This window comes from Capricornis sumatraensis, chromosome 11, assembly GCF_032405125.1.
Source record: "Capricornis sumatraensis isolate serow.1 chromosome 11, serow.2, whole genome shotgun sequence".
Taxonomy (NCBI): Eukaryota; Metazoa; Chordata; class Mammalia; order Artiodactyla; family Bovidae; genus Capricornis; species Capricornis sumatraensis.
This window is the reverse complement of record NC_091079.1, coordinates 10,738,441-10,755,561: the sequence shown is the minus strand read 5'-3', so window position 1 is coordinate 10,755,561 and position 17,121 is coordinate 10,738,441. Positions and strand designations below refer to the sequence as shown.

General features: G+C 41.5%; 1 protein-coding gene across 1 annotated transcript in view; it reads left to right on the top strand.

Annotated features, from left to right (window-relative positions):
- COL19A1 (collagen type XIX alpha 1 chain) overlaps positions 1–17,121 on the top strand; it is a 431,222-nt gene that overhangs the window by 309,562 nt on the left and 104,539 nt on the right. Inside the window, exon 17 of the mRNA XM_068984053.1 lies at positions 8,005–8,058. Within this exon, the coding sequence (XP_068840154.1) occupies positions 8,005–8,058 (54 nt within the window). The remainder of the gene's footprint in view (positions 1–8,004; positions 8,059–17,121) is intronic.

Sequence of the window (17,121 nt, the reverse complement as noted above, 5' to 3'; positions counted from 1 at the left end):
ATCTCTTCTTGTAATTCACATCTTTGAAAATGTGCACCCACACCACGCCCCACAGCTCCCTGTGCTTGGTGCTTGTAGAGTCTGTCTCTCACGAACAGATGTGTGATCTCTTACGCTTGAATGCCCTACTTGATATTTTTAACCAGCTTTAAGGAGATTGTTGTTGGTTTTTTCCCTGTCATCCCTCCTCTCACTGTGAGGCTGATAGAGGAGTTAAAATATCAAAACTGACCCGCATAGGGTCAGGCCAACTTGGGTTGAAATCTAGCTCTTGTTTATTAGTTGTATGACCTTGGGTTAAGCTAGTTAACTTTTTTATTATAAGAAAAATAAGGTTAATCTCTACTTCATTGGATTGTTGTGAGAGTAAAATGCCATAGCATATATACCTGCCACACAGTTATTACTTTCTGAGGATATCTGTTGTTATTTATGACTATTATTGTCATTATCCCATTTTATCATTCTTTGCCATCGGCTCATTATTATTTAACTTTCTTTCCCAGATTTAATCCAAGACCTCCCAATTCTAAAGCAAAACTGTTGATGCTTTGCCAGGTTCTTTGATTATAGTTCTCATGTAGATTTTCTTCTGAGTCCCACCTCTGACAGTCCAAGTTTGTCTTAAGACTTAACTCCATTTCTCAGAACCTCATGCCAGAAGGTGAGCCCCAAGGCTGGGGGCTGAGAAGCTGCAGTCTTCAGGATCTGCCCCGCTTTCTGTGCCCTCTCCTCCCATGCACCGTCCCCACCGCCCCCACCACCCCCATCGGCCCCACCGGCCCCACCGTCTCCACCGTCCCACCTCCACGCACCAGCCCTTCACTCCTCCTTTTCTGTCCCATCCAGCTTGCTCTCAGGAAGTATTTCCTGAGTGATCCATAAGAACATATTCAACAACAACAGTAGAACAACTCTTAGACTTGGTTCTACCACTTGTTTATTGTGTGATTTGGGGGTAAATCTCTGTTTTTTCATGTCAGATGGAAAATATCCATCTCAGTTTTTATGAGAATCAAATAAGGTGACATGTTTTGTAGTCACATGACCCTACCATCTAAGAACATATAAGTGAAAACTTATTTAGCATCATCCTGAGCTGTGTGAATATGAAACATCTCCCAAGAACATTCATGTTTGAGTCCATGAAGAAACCCAACACTGAATAAACCAATCTTTCCTTATGGAGTTTTAGGCAGAAACCAGAAGGTGGATGAGACATTTTCAGAATTAAGAGCCCCTTCCCAGGAACCTTACATTTCACCAAATATGTATTATTTGACCCACATTCCCAGTTTAATCCTATGAAGGAGAACTTGAGGTCTCTGTGTTAAAATAGAACTATAGTATAAACACTTAATGAATCCCCTTCTTGCTTCAGAAATCATACTTTGCAGTTTGGTGGAGGAAGGGGCATGGGGGTTGGAGTGTTATCATTTTAGCCACTAAAAATTTGTTGCAGAAGCATTCTCAGAAAAATAATCTACTCTAAAATTACCACTGTTTAACTTAATTAAATTCCAAGCGAATGAAAAAACTCATTTAGAGCAAATACTTAGATAAATAAAAGGATCTGTGTTTAAAAGAAAAAGAAATTGATTTCCCAAAGATTCTCTAAAGAGTATTATCGATTTTTCTCTCAGTGTTAGGAGACAACTTTCCATGTTGTAATTCTGGTCAAAAAATCCATCCATGAGCTCTTTTCTGCTTAAGTGGAGCTTGCTGCAACTTTGTTTTCAATAATTTAGCCATATTCTTACATTAATCTGAATCTGTTGGCCTTGTCTTCTGCAAGTTTGAAAGCAGCAAGACCACTGCTCAGTTTGCTACCATTTCTAATTGAAATGAAAACCAACAAGTGAGAAACTGGCTATACCTTCAAAACTTTTCTTTCAAAAGACTCTGTTAAATTCAGCAAACAGGGGTAGGAGGGGAGGTACTATGTGTATGATAAGATTTAAAAAATGGAAACTCCTCATCTTCAAGGACGTTTCATTCCAGCTGAAAAGATCGACATGTACTCAGAACACCATAATCAGTGTAAAGGTGCTTCACCAAGTTATATATAAAGTTATAAATGGAAATATATTGATATATATGAGAAAAACTCACTCTTAACATTAACTTTCCCAAAATTATTGTATTATTGAAATATTGCCTCATCTTACCATTCGTGCGGATGAGGTTAGGCTTCCTAACCTAATTTTTTAATACCAGAAAAATAATTAGCCATCTCTGCCTTTTCTACTAGCCATTAGAAAATTTAAAATATTTCTTGAAAATTAACTCAAATGAGTTTTCAGTAACAAACTTTCTATTATATCTCTCCTTATAGCAAAGTTGCCTTTTTAGCATGTTTTGAAGAAAGTTGATTAGTACTTTTTTCATAGTTAGGGTTTTGATATTTCAAAGGTTGTTAGTGAAGTTAGTTGGAAACCCACAAGGCCAGAAAGCAGTTGAGCACAACCTGAAAATATGTGTTTGTGAATCCTGAAAGGAGCTCCTGATGAGAGAGCCTGAAGAGCTCTGGTGTGCAGAGATGAGTAGTACCCAGATGGTGCACGGAGGCCCCGTCAGCAGTTATGAGGAACTGAAGGATGCTTTCAGAGAAGAGGGAGGAAGGAAACATTTCAGGAGAGGGCCAGGGAGGGAGCAGGGTGACTGAAGAGCCGCAGAGGCCTCAGTTCAGAGCACTGAGGGTGCGCTGAAGCTAACCCAAAGGCCCAGCCCTGGTGGGCACAGAGGGCTCACAGCAAAGGCCAGGGCGGGGAAAAAGGGCAAAAGTGGATTCTTCAAGCTCCACGTACTGCATGAACTGCTGAAAAGCAAAAGCGCAGCCAAGACCAGGACTGAAGAAGCCTTAACAGAGAACCCGTCCATCCTTCAAACACTGGGAATCTATAGCCCAGACTGAATTCTGAGGAAGTGATAAGGCCAACAGTTCATCATTTTCCACACTAGCATCCGGTGATGCTGGTGGCCGACATCATGTTTTTCTCTGTCTTCCACCTCTAGCAAGGTGTTAGCAAAAAAAAAAAAAAAAAAGCTTTAAACTACCACTAACAGTCTGTGTTCCCAAGTTGAATGCAGCTTTCATTCACTTCTTCACACCAGATCCAATTCTTTGCAACACGAAACAGCATCTGGGTCTCTCCCTACATGAGGCTGATAAACCGCTCAGATAAGTAACACGTGAGCACAGTTGGCTTCTGAACAGGTGTGTCTCGCTGGAGTTCATGAGTGTTTTAAAACTGCTGTGTGGTTGTGTACTTATCACATTAGCCCACATGTCCTGTGTATCCCAATCCAACACAAACAGAGCAAAGCAGAGTGGCATAGGAGACAGACATTATGTGGCCATGATGTCCGTACAGCTGCACTGCGGGTCATTGTCAGGGACAGGATATCGGGACACGAACCTTCAGCTGGTCTTCCTAGTAGAACCCCTGAGAACGTTAGCCAAGGCTGACATGCCCTCCGTGGCTGGCCTCTCTTCTCCTGGGCCTGAGTCATCTAAGCATATCTCCTTGCCATGTGTGTGTGCTGTCACTTCAGTCATGTCCGATTCTTTGAGACTCTGTGGACTGTAGCCTGCCAGGCTCGCCTGTCCACGGGGTTCTCCGGGCAAGAATACTGGAGTGGGTTGCCATGCCCTCCTGCAGGGGATCTTCCTCAGAGAAAGTCACCTCTTGAGCACCCAGGAGCATCTACTAACACCATGTGATGCCTGAGGATTAGTCACTCATACACGTCTTTCATGTCTTCCTTCTCATGCTTTGCTGATGATCTACAGGGCTGACAGCTCTTAATAAACTTGGAAACAAATGAGTCTGGATCTCCTCTAGCCATGCTTTGTATCAGCATGGAAAATAGAAAAATAGCACATCTCTAGGGGATGTGGCTATAGGGCAAACAATGATTCCAAGACCCCGGGGTCTGTATTGTTTTTCTGACAATAAGGAGAGAACTGCCTTTGGCGTTTACATGCACCCTGTTTCTCTGTGGTCACTATCCCCATCTTGATGGAGGTTGAGCAGCACATGGAGGCACCCGAGCCCTGGCTGTAGTCCAGCAGGATGGAGGCCCCAGTCCCGGCCCTTCTGCCAGTCACCACAGGGTTTTTCTGCATGCTGGGAGAGTTTGTGAGAAGTGCTGCCTGCAGGCTAGACTGTTGCTGTAAATCTCTGTTACATTATGTGTGGAATTTGTGGTACCCAGCATATCCCAGGGACCGAAAGAACAAGAAAGAAAAAAGTCATCATAAGTACTCATCAGTAGATGAAGCCCCAGAGCCTAAAATTTCTGGTTGGCCTCATTTGGAAGACAGCTCTATGAGTCTGACATTTTATGGCAAGAACAGGACATGAGAGAGTCTGGAAGTAACTTTTATAGGTTTATCAGTCTTGTGGGTATCTGAATAATGTTGTTCAGACTTTTCTGTTGACCAGCAACCCTATTAACCAGCTCTGCTCTTGCTATTGTTTTTAGAGGGAAGAGTGGCCCTGGGCTCCCCTGCTTTGTCCTGGGAGGTGTGCTCACCCACAGGCTTCTGGGTGAAGAATGCATTCTGTATTCATGGAAAACAGGTGCATGCCACAGACAGATAACCAGTCTGTGAGAGACCAGACCCATTTCTCACCCAGCTTTTTAAAGGATTAGCCCCATCTCATTATTTTTACTGTCCTCATCCACCATGACACCTGTGCTGTGCAGGCCCTACCATGCTGCTTCCTGCAAGGCCCTTCCGGAGGCCCTATGCGTGTGCCCTCTGACCACCTTCTTGGTCAAGCTCTGCAAAGGAAGATAAGATGCATTTTGAGTATAGCTGTGATAGGGAGGTATCTGGGGGCTAGCCAGGCAAAATCTCCCCATCATGACTGGAGAGAATTTTTGAAGACAGATTTGGGACGTAGAGAGAGGCCTTGCTCAGCCCTCCAGCAGCACTGCCTCCGGAGACAGTGTGTCAGGCACACTGCTGGCTCATATGAAGTGCCAAGTCCAGTTTTGCTTATTTTATTTTCAATTTCAGTATTGTAAGTAAAACAGGAAAGAGCAATCAGACACTGTATTCTTCAGGTCATGGTCAGCATGACAGAAAAATTAGCCCCAAAGTTATTTTAGGCCGAGAGTCTGCTTTACGTTAAAAGAGTAGAATAAATAAGAAGTGAGTTTGGACCCAGGCTGCCTCCGTTTAATATTAGCCCTACCGATTACCAGTGGTGTAACCTTCGGCCAGCAAACCATTCCAAATGCTCATTTTCTGTTCCTTTGAATTGAAAATAATGAGAGTAGGTACCTTGTGGTGTCATTGTAGAGATTAAATGAGTGAGTCTATTTGAAACCCTTGGTGTAATGCCTGGCGCACAATACATACTATATAAATGCCGGCTATTATTATTTGATTGATTCTCATGCTCTAGTTGAGAGATGTTATTAATTGCTCTGCTATATTCGGCACCTAAATTGTTCAGCCTTTCACTTTTGGTTAAGATGAATATGTCGGAAGCTAAATTTACCCACCACATCACTATTCTTTGATCTAATTGGACTTATGATCAACACGCATTCACCATTCACCAAATGCCTACCATGCATATACTCCTAAGCTACCTGTTGTGGCTGCTACTAGATATATATGATATTTAAGATTTCTGCTTGCCCCATTAAAAATGGTTGCAGAAGGATCAATGGAGTCTCCTGTCTGCTGACTTTCAAGAATGAGTTCCTAACCCACACCTGCTTGGCTGGACACTTTGTGAAATAACCCCAACTCAGTGATTGCTTTCCTCCTCACTTCAACTACCTGACCTAGAATACATCACGCAAAGCTGGCTGATGCAAAGAGAACCTGAAAAATATATAACGCCTTGAGAATTCTTTTCTGACACTAGCTCTGTTTTGATTCCAGCAAGGTAACCGCATCATTTGTCTTTCCAACTGCAGTAAGCTCCATTCCTCACAAGGCCTATTATTTTCTCACAAGTTACACCACCCTGATTCCATCATCCATCATTACATCTTCCTGTCCTCAGCGTTTAATGACACAAAGCAAAGGCTTCGTGTTAGAAGAGATGTCACAGGCCGTTCATAAGGAATACCTGTCATAAATGTTGACCAATATTAATCTTTTTCAATATACTGAAGGTGTTACCCATATCAGTGAGTGCAGATAGCAAATGTTTCTTAAACTATTTCGTTTTTTTAAATTGTAGTTGATATACAATGTTGGGTTAGTTTCTGGTGTACAGCAAAGTGATTCATTTTTATAATTTTCATATTATTTTCCATTATGGCTTATCACAGGATATATTGAATATAGTTCCCTGTGCTGTACAGTAGGACCTGTTATTTATCTATCCTGTATATAATAGTTGACATCTTCTAATCCCAAACTCCCCATCCAGCCCTCTCCCCACTTGCCACCCGCAAGTCTGTTCTCTGTGCGTCTGTTTCTGTTTTATGGATAAGTCTATTTGTGTCATTTTTTAGAGTCCACATATAAGGGATAGCACATGATATTTGTCCTTCTCTGACTTTACTCAGTATGGCACTCTCTAGGTCCATCCATGTAGCTGCAAATGGCATTATTTCATTCCTTTCAATGGCTGAGTGATATTCTACTGTAATGTACCACATCCTTTTTATCCATTCACCTGTCAGTGGACACTTGGGTTGCCATTCCCTTCTCCAGAAGATCTTCGTGACCCAGGGATCAAACCTGGGTCTCCCACATTGCAGGCAGATTCTTTACCATCTGAGCCACCGGGAAAGCCCAGTGGACACTTAGGTTGCTTTCATGCCTTGGCTATTGTAAAAATGCTGCTGTGAACATTGCAGGGCACGGATCTTTTTGAATTATATTTTTCTTCGGAACTATGCCCAGGAGTGGGATTGCTGGATCACAAGGCAACTCTATATATAGTTCTTTAAGGAACCTCCATATTGTTCTCCATATTGCTTGCCTGTTAAAATGTTTCTTCACTTTTCAAAGCTTTTGTTCCCTTTTTAAAATAATAATCTTTGTATAATAGTGACTTTGGTTTGTTCAGTCACAAAGATGCTCAGTCTTTTAGCGTCTTACCTTGTGAGAACTTTGCTTCTCTAACATTTTCTCTCCTCCTGATGGACAGGGAGGCCTGGCGTGCTGCAATTCATGGGGTCGCAAAGAGTCGGACACGACTGAGCGAATGAACTGAAATGAACTGAACTGAGAAGCTTTCAAAGTATAGATGAAATATGCAGTCTCTTTTCTTAGATAACTGAATATACCTTAGCCTGAACTACTTGAATTAAAATCATACTAATCTTTGCATTTTCTTATACCCCTCTCCCCAAAATGTAATCCTTGAAAAACTCAGAAAGTTTTAGGGGGAGACAGATTTCTTTACTTCTTTTGTATCTGCCTGCAGCTCAGCATAGTACTTCATGAATATCCCCATATCAACTGGAAACCACATGTACTTAAATGTCTCAAACCTGACATTACACAGCAAATATCTTTTGGTGGCCTGAAGGCTCATGGGCAGCCCATTTTTACCCAACTAATTCAAAAAGAGTAAAGCAATAGGAAAAAGGAAAACTGCTTTTCCTTTATCTTTTAAGTTGATAACACATGGACAGCACACATTTATTTCTGTAACATGTTGATCAAAGGCTTCTAAGAAGTGTCAACAATAAACTAGACCCCTTCAGCTCTTCCCTTGAGGAGTTTCATGGGAACAATTCCTTTCAATAAAGACTATGCTGATGGCTGACTGTCTAGTAATATGTTACATGTTCCCAGTTAGGACCTTTCTTTGGATTCATGTAGGATTTAACTTAGAAATATATTTGGGAACCTTATAAGTTAATGTCCATGTAATTCTCTATTAATTAGAATACTTGACTTCAACAGACTCTTCCTTTTTCTTACCTGTAAGATTTTAAGAATTCTTAGGCATGTTATTTAAATATACATTGCTTTGATAAATGTTTACATATGCCTTTGACTTGTTTCTAATACAGGGACCCCCTGGAGTACAAGGAATGCAACAGACTCTTGATGGATATTATCACAAGGTATGGTTTCTTTAACTCACATCTTGTATACAGAGATTTCATGTGATGTTATATTTGAAAAATAATTGCTAACTGCTCAGACCTTGAAGCATAATTACATGTGCTTAATATCTTTCTATAATGAAAATATATTTCCAAAAAACTATTTTGCTCAGCATCTTTTTACAAAACCAGGATTTTTTTAAAATTCATTTCAAAGTTTGTAAAACTTCATGTAAAAAACTTAATACAAAACCATGTTTCACCAGTGATAGTATCATATGTTTAGTTTCCCTGAGGGCAGAAAGAGATTATTTACTTTCTTAGAAAGCCTTTGACTGTGTGGATCACAATAAACTGTGGAAAATTCTGAAAGAGATGAGAATACCAGACCACCTGACCTGCCTCTTGAGAAACCTGTATGCAGGTCAGGAAGCAACAGTTAGAACTGGACATGGAACAACTGACTGGTTCCAAATAGGAAAAGGAGTACGTCAAGGCTGTATATTGTCCCCCTGCTTGTTTAACTTATATGCAGAGTACATCATGAGAAACGCTGGGCTGGCAGAAACACAAGCTGGAATCAAGATTGCTGGGAGAAATATCAATAACCTCAGATATGCAGATGACACCAACCTTATGGCAGAAAGTGAAGAGGAGCTAAAAAGCCTCTTGATGAAAGTAAAAGAGGAGAGTGAAAAAGTTGACCTAAAGTTCAACATTCAGAAAACGAAGATCATGGCATCTGGTCCCATCACTTCATGGGAAATAGATGGGGAAACAGTGGAGACAGTGTCAGACTTTATTTTTTTGGGCTCCAGAATCACTGCAGATGGTGACTGCAGCCATGAAATTAAAAGATGCTTACTCCTTGGAAGAAAAGTTATCACCAACCTAGATAGCATGTTGAAAAGCAGAGACATTACTTTGCCAACAAAGGTCCATCTAGTCAAAGCTATGGTTTTTCCAGTGGTCATGTATGGATGTGAGAGTTGGACTGTGAAGAAGGCTGAATGCCGAAGAATTGATGCTTTTGAACTGTGGTGCTGGAGAAGACTCTTGAGAGTCCATTGGACTGCAAGGAGATCCAACCAGTCTATTCTGAAGAAGATCAGCCCTGGGATTTCTTTGGAAGGAATGATGCTAAAGCTGAAACTCCAGTACTTTGACCACCTCATGCAAAGAGTTGACTCATTGGAAAAGACTCTGATTCTGGGAGGGATAGGAGGCAGGAGGAGAAGGGGACAACAGAGGATGAGATGGCTGAATGGCATCACTGACTCGATGGATGTGAGTCTGAGTGAACTCCGGGAGTTGGTGGGAGCCTGGCGTGCTGGGATTCATGGGGTTGCAAAGAGTCGGACGCGACTGAGCGACTGAACTGAACTGACTGACTGGGAACTCTGGATAGTGCAACAGGTGATAGATTTCTTACCAAACTACCGGGTGCTACACTAAAATCTCAAACGAAGGTTGATATACTCTAGGTCAAGACTGAAATCTCCCACCTTTTAGGAAGGAGTCACCTTAACTTCTCCAAGGTTTTAAAGTACAGTTAGTTTGGATGGAATGTGACCTGGAAGGACCCAAGAATTTTGCCCCCAATTCTACAAAGAAGCACAGCAGATGGAGAAAAATGAGTGTGAGCAACTGAGTGGGACTCAGACACCCCAGTGAGACCATCGAGTGACTCATCAACCATCACATGTTTGGGATCTGATCGCTTTGTGTGGGGCATTCCAGCCACAGATCCCTTGTAACGTTACACTTTATCATTGATAAGCTGCAGATCTGGAGACACTCCCTCTGTGTGTCTCTTGTGTTCCTGGTCTCCCTTCCTGCTCCTTTGTTTAAAATCCCAAAGAAACAAGATGCCCATGCCAGCAGGGCCCTCAAAAGTAGCAGGTGATCAGAAAAGTGCTTATTAAATGACAAGCTAATTAATTCAAAGCCCCAAAGCTTATTTCATCAGATTAAGTTCACCATGAAGACATGGATTGTTTGTGGCTGATAAATTTAAAATCAAAAGCATGGAAAGTCTTTTCCACTTCCTGAATAATCCTGTCTTAAATTTTCTCATTTACTTGGATTTTTCCAGGGAAAATGGAAAGGAATGTTTATTACATTCTAATGTATATTAGGAAGAATGTTTGAGGTATACTTTATGATTCTTTTGTAAAGATTTTCTGGATAGATCTATCTATACTAGCTTTCAAAACTATAAGCCTTGGCCTCCATGAAATAAAGTAAGAGAAGCATATCTAAATTAATCAATTAGGATATGGTATGTTTCTGTAATGACATCTATTGGTACAAAGTAGGGTTTACTATAAATGCTTCAAAATAATGAGTTAGCTCTGATGTCACAGTGTCAGCTAAAAAACTTGAAGACTACAATATATTACTACCACCCTTAGTATAAAATTTACCAAGTTGCTACTTAGCTACTTGAATATTTGCTGTTTCTTGCACAACTTTTAATGCTTAAATCTGTACACAAGTCTCTCAATACCACTTCTGTATATAGTTTATCTTGCCAATGAGTCAGTTTTCCCTTAAATGAAGATATATAGTGCATTTATATTTTAGAGTTTAAAGTTGAGAGCATAAATCTTTTAACTTTAAGATTTTATTTCCCCCAAAATAGGGCTGACCAGGGCAGGTGAGTGGAGAGTCTTTCTGACAGCAAACCAGTTCTTTGAATTTAGCTGTTGCCTCACCTAAAAGAGGGCTTTCCTGGTGGCCCTGCAGTAAAAAAATCTGCCTGCAACACAGGAGACAGTTTGATCCCTGGGTCAGGAAGATCCCTTGGAGAAGGAAATAGCAGCCCACTCCAGCATTCTTGCATGGAGAATCCATGGATAAAGGACCCTAGAGAGCTACAATGGGGTCGCAAAACAGTTGGACATGACTTAGCAACTAAACAACAGCAACACCTAAAAGAACTCTGGCTGTTGTTACTAACATTACAAGACTGAGGCTCAAGGTATTTAGTCTACCTGTGCTCAGAAGATGACTTCAGAATCAGAGCATGACTGTGTCAACAGGGGAGACCTTAGTGTCTCTTCCCCAGATGAAACACTGTTACCATTTAACAGCAGAAGGCTTTAGACCCACCTGGAAATGTAACTTTCAAATGCTTGACTGTTTCCTTCTGAGAATAGTTAAGGGTCTTCCACTGAGATCAGGCTGTTCTACTGAGGTCAGCCTATAGGATGAATGGAAGAGGTGTAGCCTACCTTCCCAACACCTACACCTACACTGACTACCTTTCTGGGTTGTAACCACCACCTCCTCACCCTCAGCTCCACAAAATAAAGGGGCAAACATGCCACGGTGAGTGATTTGTGGTTTTCACCTGGTGTGTCCACACCCACCGCATGCCACCCCCATCTGTTGGGGATGCTGAGGTTGTTTCAATCTGCAATTCATCGCATGCCTGATGGTCTGGCTGTCCAAATAAGCACAGAGACAAAGGGGGCCCTGAGTGAAACTTTCCTGGAGATTAACTAATGAACCATGTGTTGAAACACATAAAGTGACATTCCAAGGCTAAAATAATCTTCCTGGTTCAATTGGCATCGACTGATGTAACATCTGCATTTGAGTTCTGTGCCTCGGCACCTCATCTTGCAGTAGCTCCAACCCTCCTGCAGCCAGGATTCTGCTGAAGCAGCTACCCCGAGGGATGAGTGGCAAACCACTCAGACACCTCCCCTCTGTCTTCTCACCTGAAAGAGTTCCTGGCTCATTCCCTTGTACCAGGAATCCTCAAAGGCAAAGGAACTGCCTTTGGCCCCTGTACGAGAGTTGATATTTTCCTCTACATTTTCCTTGTCATCAGAGGAAGAAATTCAGGCCTAAGAAGCCCTCTCCTCTCACAGCACAAATCAAAAATTGAACTAGGGAAGAAAAAAGGAAGTGAGGAACAGAGAGCCCAAAGAGGGAGATGGGGACAATTCTAAAAGTGTGTTTCTCTGCATTTTTGCATGCTCTCTTGAGGATGCAATGAGTGAAAGGTAGACTTCCCTCTCCATCAGAAAAATAATTTGCAGAACAGCTGCTCCCATCCTGCAAGACTGTTTGCAAAGAAGCAACAATGCTGAGCATATTCTTCCCCTCAAGGAAAATCTGCTCACAATCCAGCAAACTGCTCTGCATTGTCTCCAGCTCTGGGGATTGTAATAAAAAATTTGATAGGCTCTGTCAACTGGTAAAGCCGTCGGAACCAGAGCTCCTTACAACAATCTACAATTGAAAGAAAAAAAAAAACCTGTTCTCTCTGGAGGCCACGTACAAGCTGATTTTACATTTGATATTGTTTTTTAAAGATCCACATGGAAAATGTGTAGTTGGTTATCTTAGCATCATCACACTCAGTGCAGCTTGCAGAGAATCAGTCTCATCTGTTGGAGATGGATGCTCTGCCTCCTGGCAACCAATTCCAGCCTTCACTTCTCCAAATCATTGATCCAAAAAAAACCAATTTGCCAGCAAAATAATCTATTTTTCCTGTTGAGTATCAAATCACAACTTCATTTTCACATGCACAGACTAGCAAGGACAGAAAACACTTCTCCAAAATAAAATATGCAAGAGCTTTCCGAGCAGTGAGTTAAACCCAAAGATGGCACAGAACGTGAAGGCTTCTTAGGAGACACTGCAGGAAATCCTTCTGGGCCTAGAAGATTTAGAGATATAATTTCAGTCCGAATTTTTTGCCTTACCCCTCCCAGTGCCATAGGATCCATTAGCTTTGGAAAACATGATTTGGGCACAGACATGGATTTTTGGATTTTTAGCATTATCAAAGAGAATCCTGACACTCACCTGGGTCTGCTCCTCCCCTCCAAGGACAACCACGCTCAGACCTGGTGAAGTATGTTTCTGTGAGGCCCTGAGTTGCTGGATGTAGAGCCAGCCTTGGGCTTTCTTTCCAAACGAGCACAGCCCTCTTAGGCCACATGTTAATTTGCTGCTGCTGCTGCTAAGTCACTTCAGTCGTGTCCGACTCTGTGCGATCCCATAGACAGCAGCCCACCAGGCTCCCCCCATCCCTGGGATTCTCCAGGCAAGAACACTGGAGTGGGGTGCCATTTCCTTCTCCAATGCATGAAAATGAAAAGTGAAAGTGAAGTCGCTCAGTCGTGTCCAACTCTCAGCGACTCTACGGACCGCAGCCTACCAGGCTCCTCCACCCATGGGATTTTCCAGGCAAGAGTACTGGAGTGGGGTGCCATTGCCTTCTAGAACTGCTCTAACAAAGCATCACAATCTGAATGGCTTCACCATCAGAAATGTGTAACCTCAGAGCTCCAGAGGTACTGGCAGGGCCTCACCATCTCTGAAGCTTCCGGGAGAGGTGCATCCCAGGCCTTGCTTTCAGCTCCTTCTGGCTCACTGGGCTTGGGACCCCATAACTCTCATCTTGACATGGTGTTCCCCCATATGCATGTCTCTGTGTCCAAAGTTTATTTTTATAAGGACGCCATCACACTGAGTTAGGGGTCCCCCTGCTCCAGTATGACCTCACCTGAAGTAACTACTTCTGAAAAAAAATAAAAATTACTTGTAAGTGAGATCACATGCTGAAGTACTAAGGGTTAGGACTTTAACATGTGAATTGAGGGGATGGGGGTGAACACAATTCGGTGCATAATAGATAACCAGGTTTTTTTTAACCTTATGTACCCTTATGCTTAGAATTAAATTTCTAAGGACTAATCTGTGGAATTTTTAATTATCTCATGTCCTGTGAGGGGGTTCAAGACTTTGGTCTCTTTTAATAGACTGAGCCATAGGAAATTGCTGACATTTGATTCTTGGAACCCTATAGGGATGGCTGTCTCCTATTGTGCAGCCTGCAGATTTCTGGAAACTTCCATCTTTCCAAAGAATACCCTCTAGAGAGCAGTTAAAATACCTTGAGTCTTCCACCTGCCTGACGATAGATTACGTTAGCCATTTCCCACAAGGAAACAAAGGACATGTCCTTACATCCAAGAATGCTTTTACAAAATTAAAAAAAAAATTATTGACATATAGGTGATTAATGGGCTTCCCTGATAGCTCAGTTGGTAAAGAATCTGCCTGCAATGCAGGAGACCCCAGTTCAATTCCTGGGTTGGGGAAATCCACTGGAGAAGTAATAGACTACCCACTCCAGTATTCTTGGGCTTCCTTGGTGGCTCAGCTGGTAAAGAATCTGCCTGCAATGTGGGAGACCTGGGTGTGATCCCTGGGTTGAGAAGATCCCCTGGAGAAGGGAAAGGCTACCCACTCCGGTATTCTGGCCTGGTTCCATGGACTTTATGGTCAATAGGGTCACATAAGAGTCAGACACGACTGAGCAATTTTCACTTTGATAGGTGATTAATAGTATTATACTGATTTTGGGTATAGTATATAGCATAGTGATTCTATATTTTTATAGATTATATCCATTTAAATTTATTATGAAGTATTAGCTATCTTCCCTGTGCTATAAAATATATCTTTGTTGCTTATTTATTTTATACATAATAGCTTGTACCTCTTAATTCCATACCCCTATCTTGCCCCCTCTTCTTCCCTCTTCCCAGTGGCAACCACTAGTTTGTTCCCTATATCTGCGAGTCTGTTTCTCTTTTTTATATATACATCTATTTGCCTCATTTTTTAGATTCCACATATAAGCAATAACATACAGTATTTTTTTTCTCTGCCCAACTTATTTCACTAAGCTTGATACATTATCAGCTCATCCATTTTGCTGCAAATGTCAGAATTTCATAATTTTTTATGATGAAGGAGTATTCCATTGTATATACTTCACACCTTCTTTATCCATTCATCTGTTGATGGACACTTGAGTTGCCTCCACAGCCTGGCTATTGTAAATAGTGCTGGTATGAACACTAGGGTGCATGTACCTTTTCCAAATCAGTGTGTTTTATTTGGATATATACCCAGAAGTAGAATTTCTGGATCAATGATAGTTCCATTTTTAGCTTTTTGAAGAAACTCCATACAGTTTTCCAGTGACTGCACCAATTTACATCCCACCGGCAGTGTACAAGTGTTTTATTTTCTCTACATCTTTGCCAGTATTAGTTATTTGTAGAGTTTTGGACTTAGCCATCCTGATGAGTATAAGGTTATATCTTATTATGATTTTGATTTCCGTTTCTCTGATGATTACAGTCTTGAGAATCTTTTGATGTGACTGTTGGTTCTCTGAAGGTCTTCTTTGGAAAAATGTCTATTCATTTCTTCTGCCCATTTTTAATTAGGTGTTTGGTTTTGTTTTTTGATGTTGAGTTACATGAGCAGTTTATGTATGTTGGATATTAACACCTTATCATTCATATTACTTGCAAATATCTTCTCCCATTCAGTAGGTTGCTTTTTGTTTTGTTGATGGTTTCCTTTGCTGTGCAAAAAAATTTTAGTTTAATTAGGTCCCATTTGTTTATTTTTGCTTTTGTTTCCTTTGCTTTAGGAGACAGATCCAAAAAATTATGATTTATGTTGAAGAGTATTCTGCCTATGTTTTTCTCTAGAAGTATTCAGTCTTATATTTAGTTTTTAATCCATTTTGAGTTTATTTTTGTAAATGGTGTTGGAGAATGTTCTCAGTTCAGTTCAGTCACTCAGTCATGTCCAACTCTTTGTGACTCCATGGATTGCAGCATGCCAGGCTTCCCTGTCCATCCATCACCAACTCCCAGAGCTTGCTTAAACTCATAGCCATTGAGTTAGTGATGCCATCCAACCGTCTCATCCTCTGTTGTCCCCATCCTCTCCTTCCTTCAGTCTTTCCCAGCACCAGGATCTTTTCCAGTGAGTCAGTTCTTCACATCAGGTGGCCAATGTATTGGAGCTTCAGCTTTAGCATCAGTCCTTCCAATGAATATTCAGGACTGATTTCCTTTAGGATTGACTGGTTTGATCTCCTTGCTGTCCAAGGGACTCTCAAGAGTCTTCTCCAGCACTACAGTTCAAAAACATCAATTCTTCAGTGCTCAGCTTTCTTTATGGTCCAACTCTCACATCCATACATGACTACTGGGGAAACCATGGCTTTGACTAGATGGACCTTTGTAGGCAAAGTAATGTCTCTGCTTTTTAATATGCTGTCTATGTTGGTCATAGCTTTTCTTCCAAGGAGCAAGCGTCTTTTAATTTCATAGCTGCAGTCACCATCTGCAGTGATTTTGGAGCCCCCAGAAATGAAGTCTTTCACTGTTTCCATTATCTCCCCATTTATTTGCCATGATGGGATGGGACCAGATGCCATGGTCTTAGTTTTTTGAATGTTGAGTTTAAAACCAGCTTTATCACTCTCCTCTTTCATCAAGAGGTTCTTTAGTTCCTATTCACTTTCTGCCATAAGGGTGGTATCACATGTACCCTAGTGTTCATCACAACATTGTTTACAATAGCCAGGACATGGAAGCAACCTAGATGTCCATCGGCAGATGAATGGATAAGAAAGCTGTGGTACATATACACAATGGAATATTACTCAGTTATTAAAAAGAATGCATTTGAATCAGTTCTAATGAGATGGATGAAACTGGAGCCTATTATAGAGAGCAAAGTAAGTCAGAAAGAAAAACACCAATACAGTTTATTAACACATATATGTGAAATTTAGAAAGATGGTAATGATGACCCTATATGTGAGACAGCAAAAGGACATAGATGTAAAGAACAGACTTTTAGACTTTGTGGGAGAAGGTGAGGGTGGGGTGATTTGAGAGCATTGAAATATGTATATTGTCATGTGTGAAATAGATCGCCAGTCCAGGTTCGATGCATGAGACAGGGTGCTCAGGGCTGGTGCACTGGGATGACCCAGAGGGATGGGATGAGGAGGGAGGTGAGAGGGGGGTTCAGGATGGGGGACACATGTACACCCATGGCTGATTCATATCAATATATGGAAAAATCCACCACAATATTGTAAAGTAAGTAGCCTCCAATTAAAATAAAAATTTTTTTAAAGGGTGGTGTCATCTGCATATCTGAGGCTATTGATATTTCTCCCGGCAATCTTGATTCCAGCTTGCGCTTCATCCAGCCTGGCATTTCACATGATGT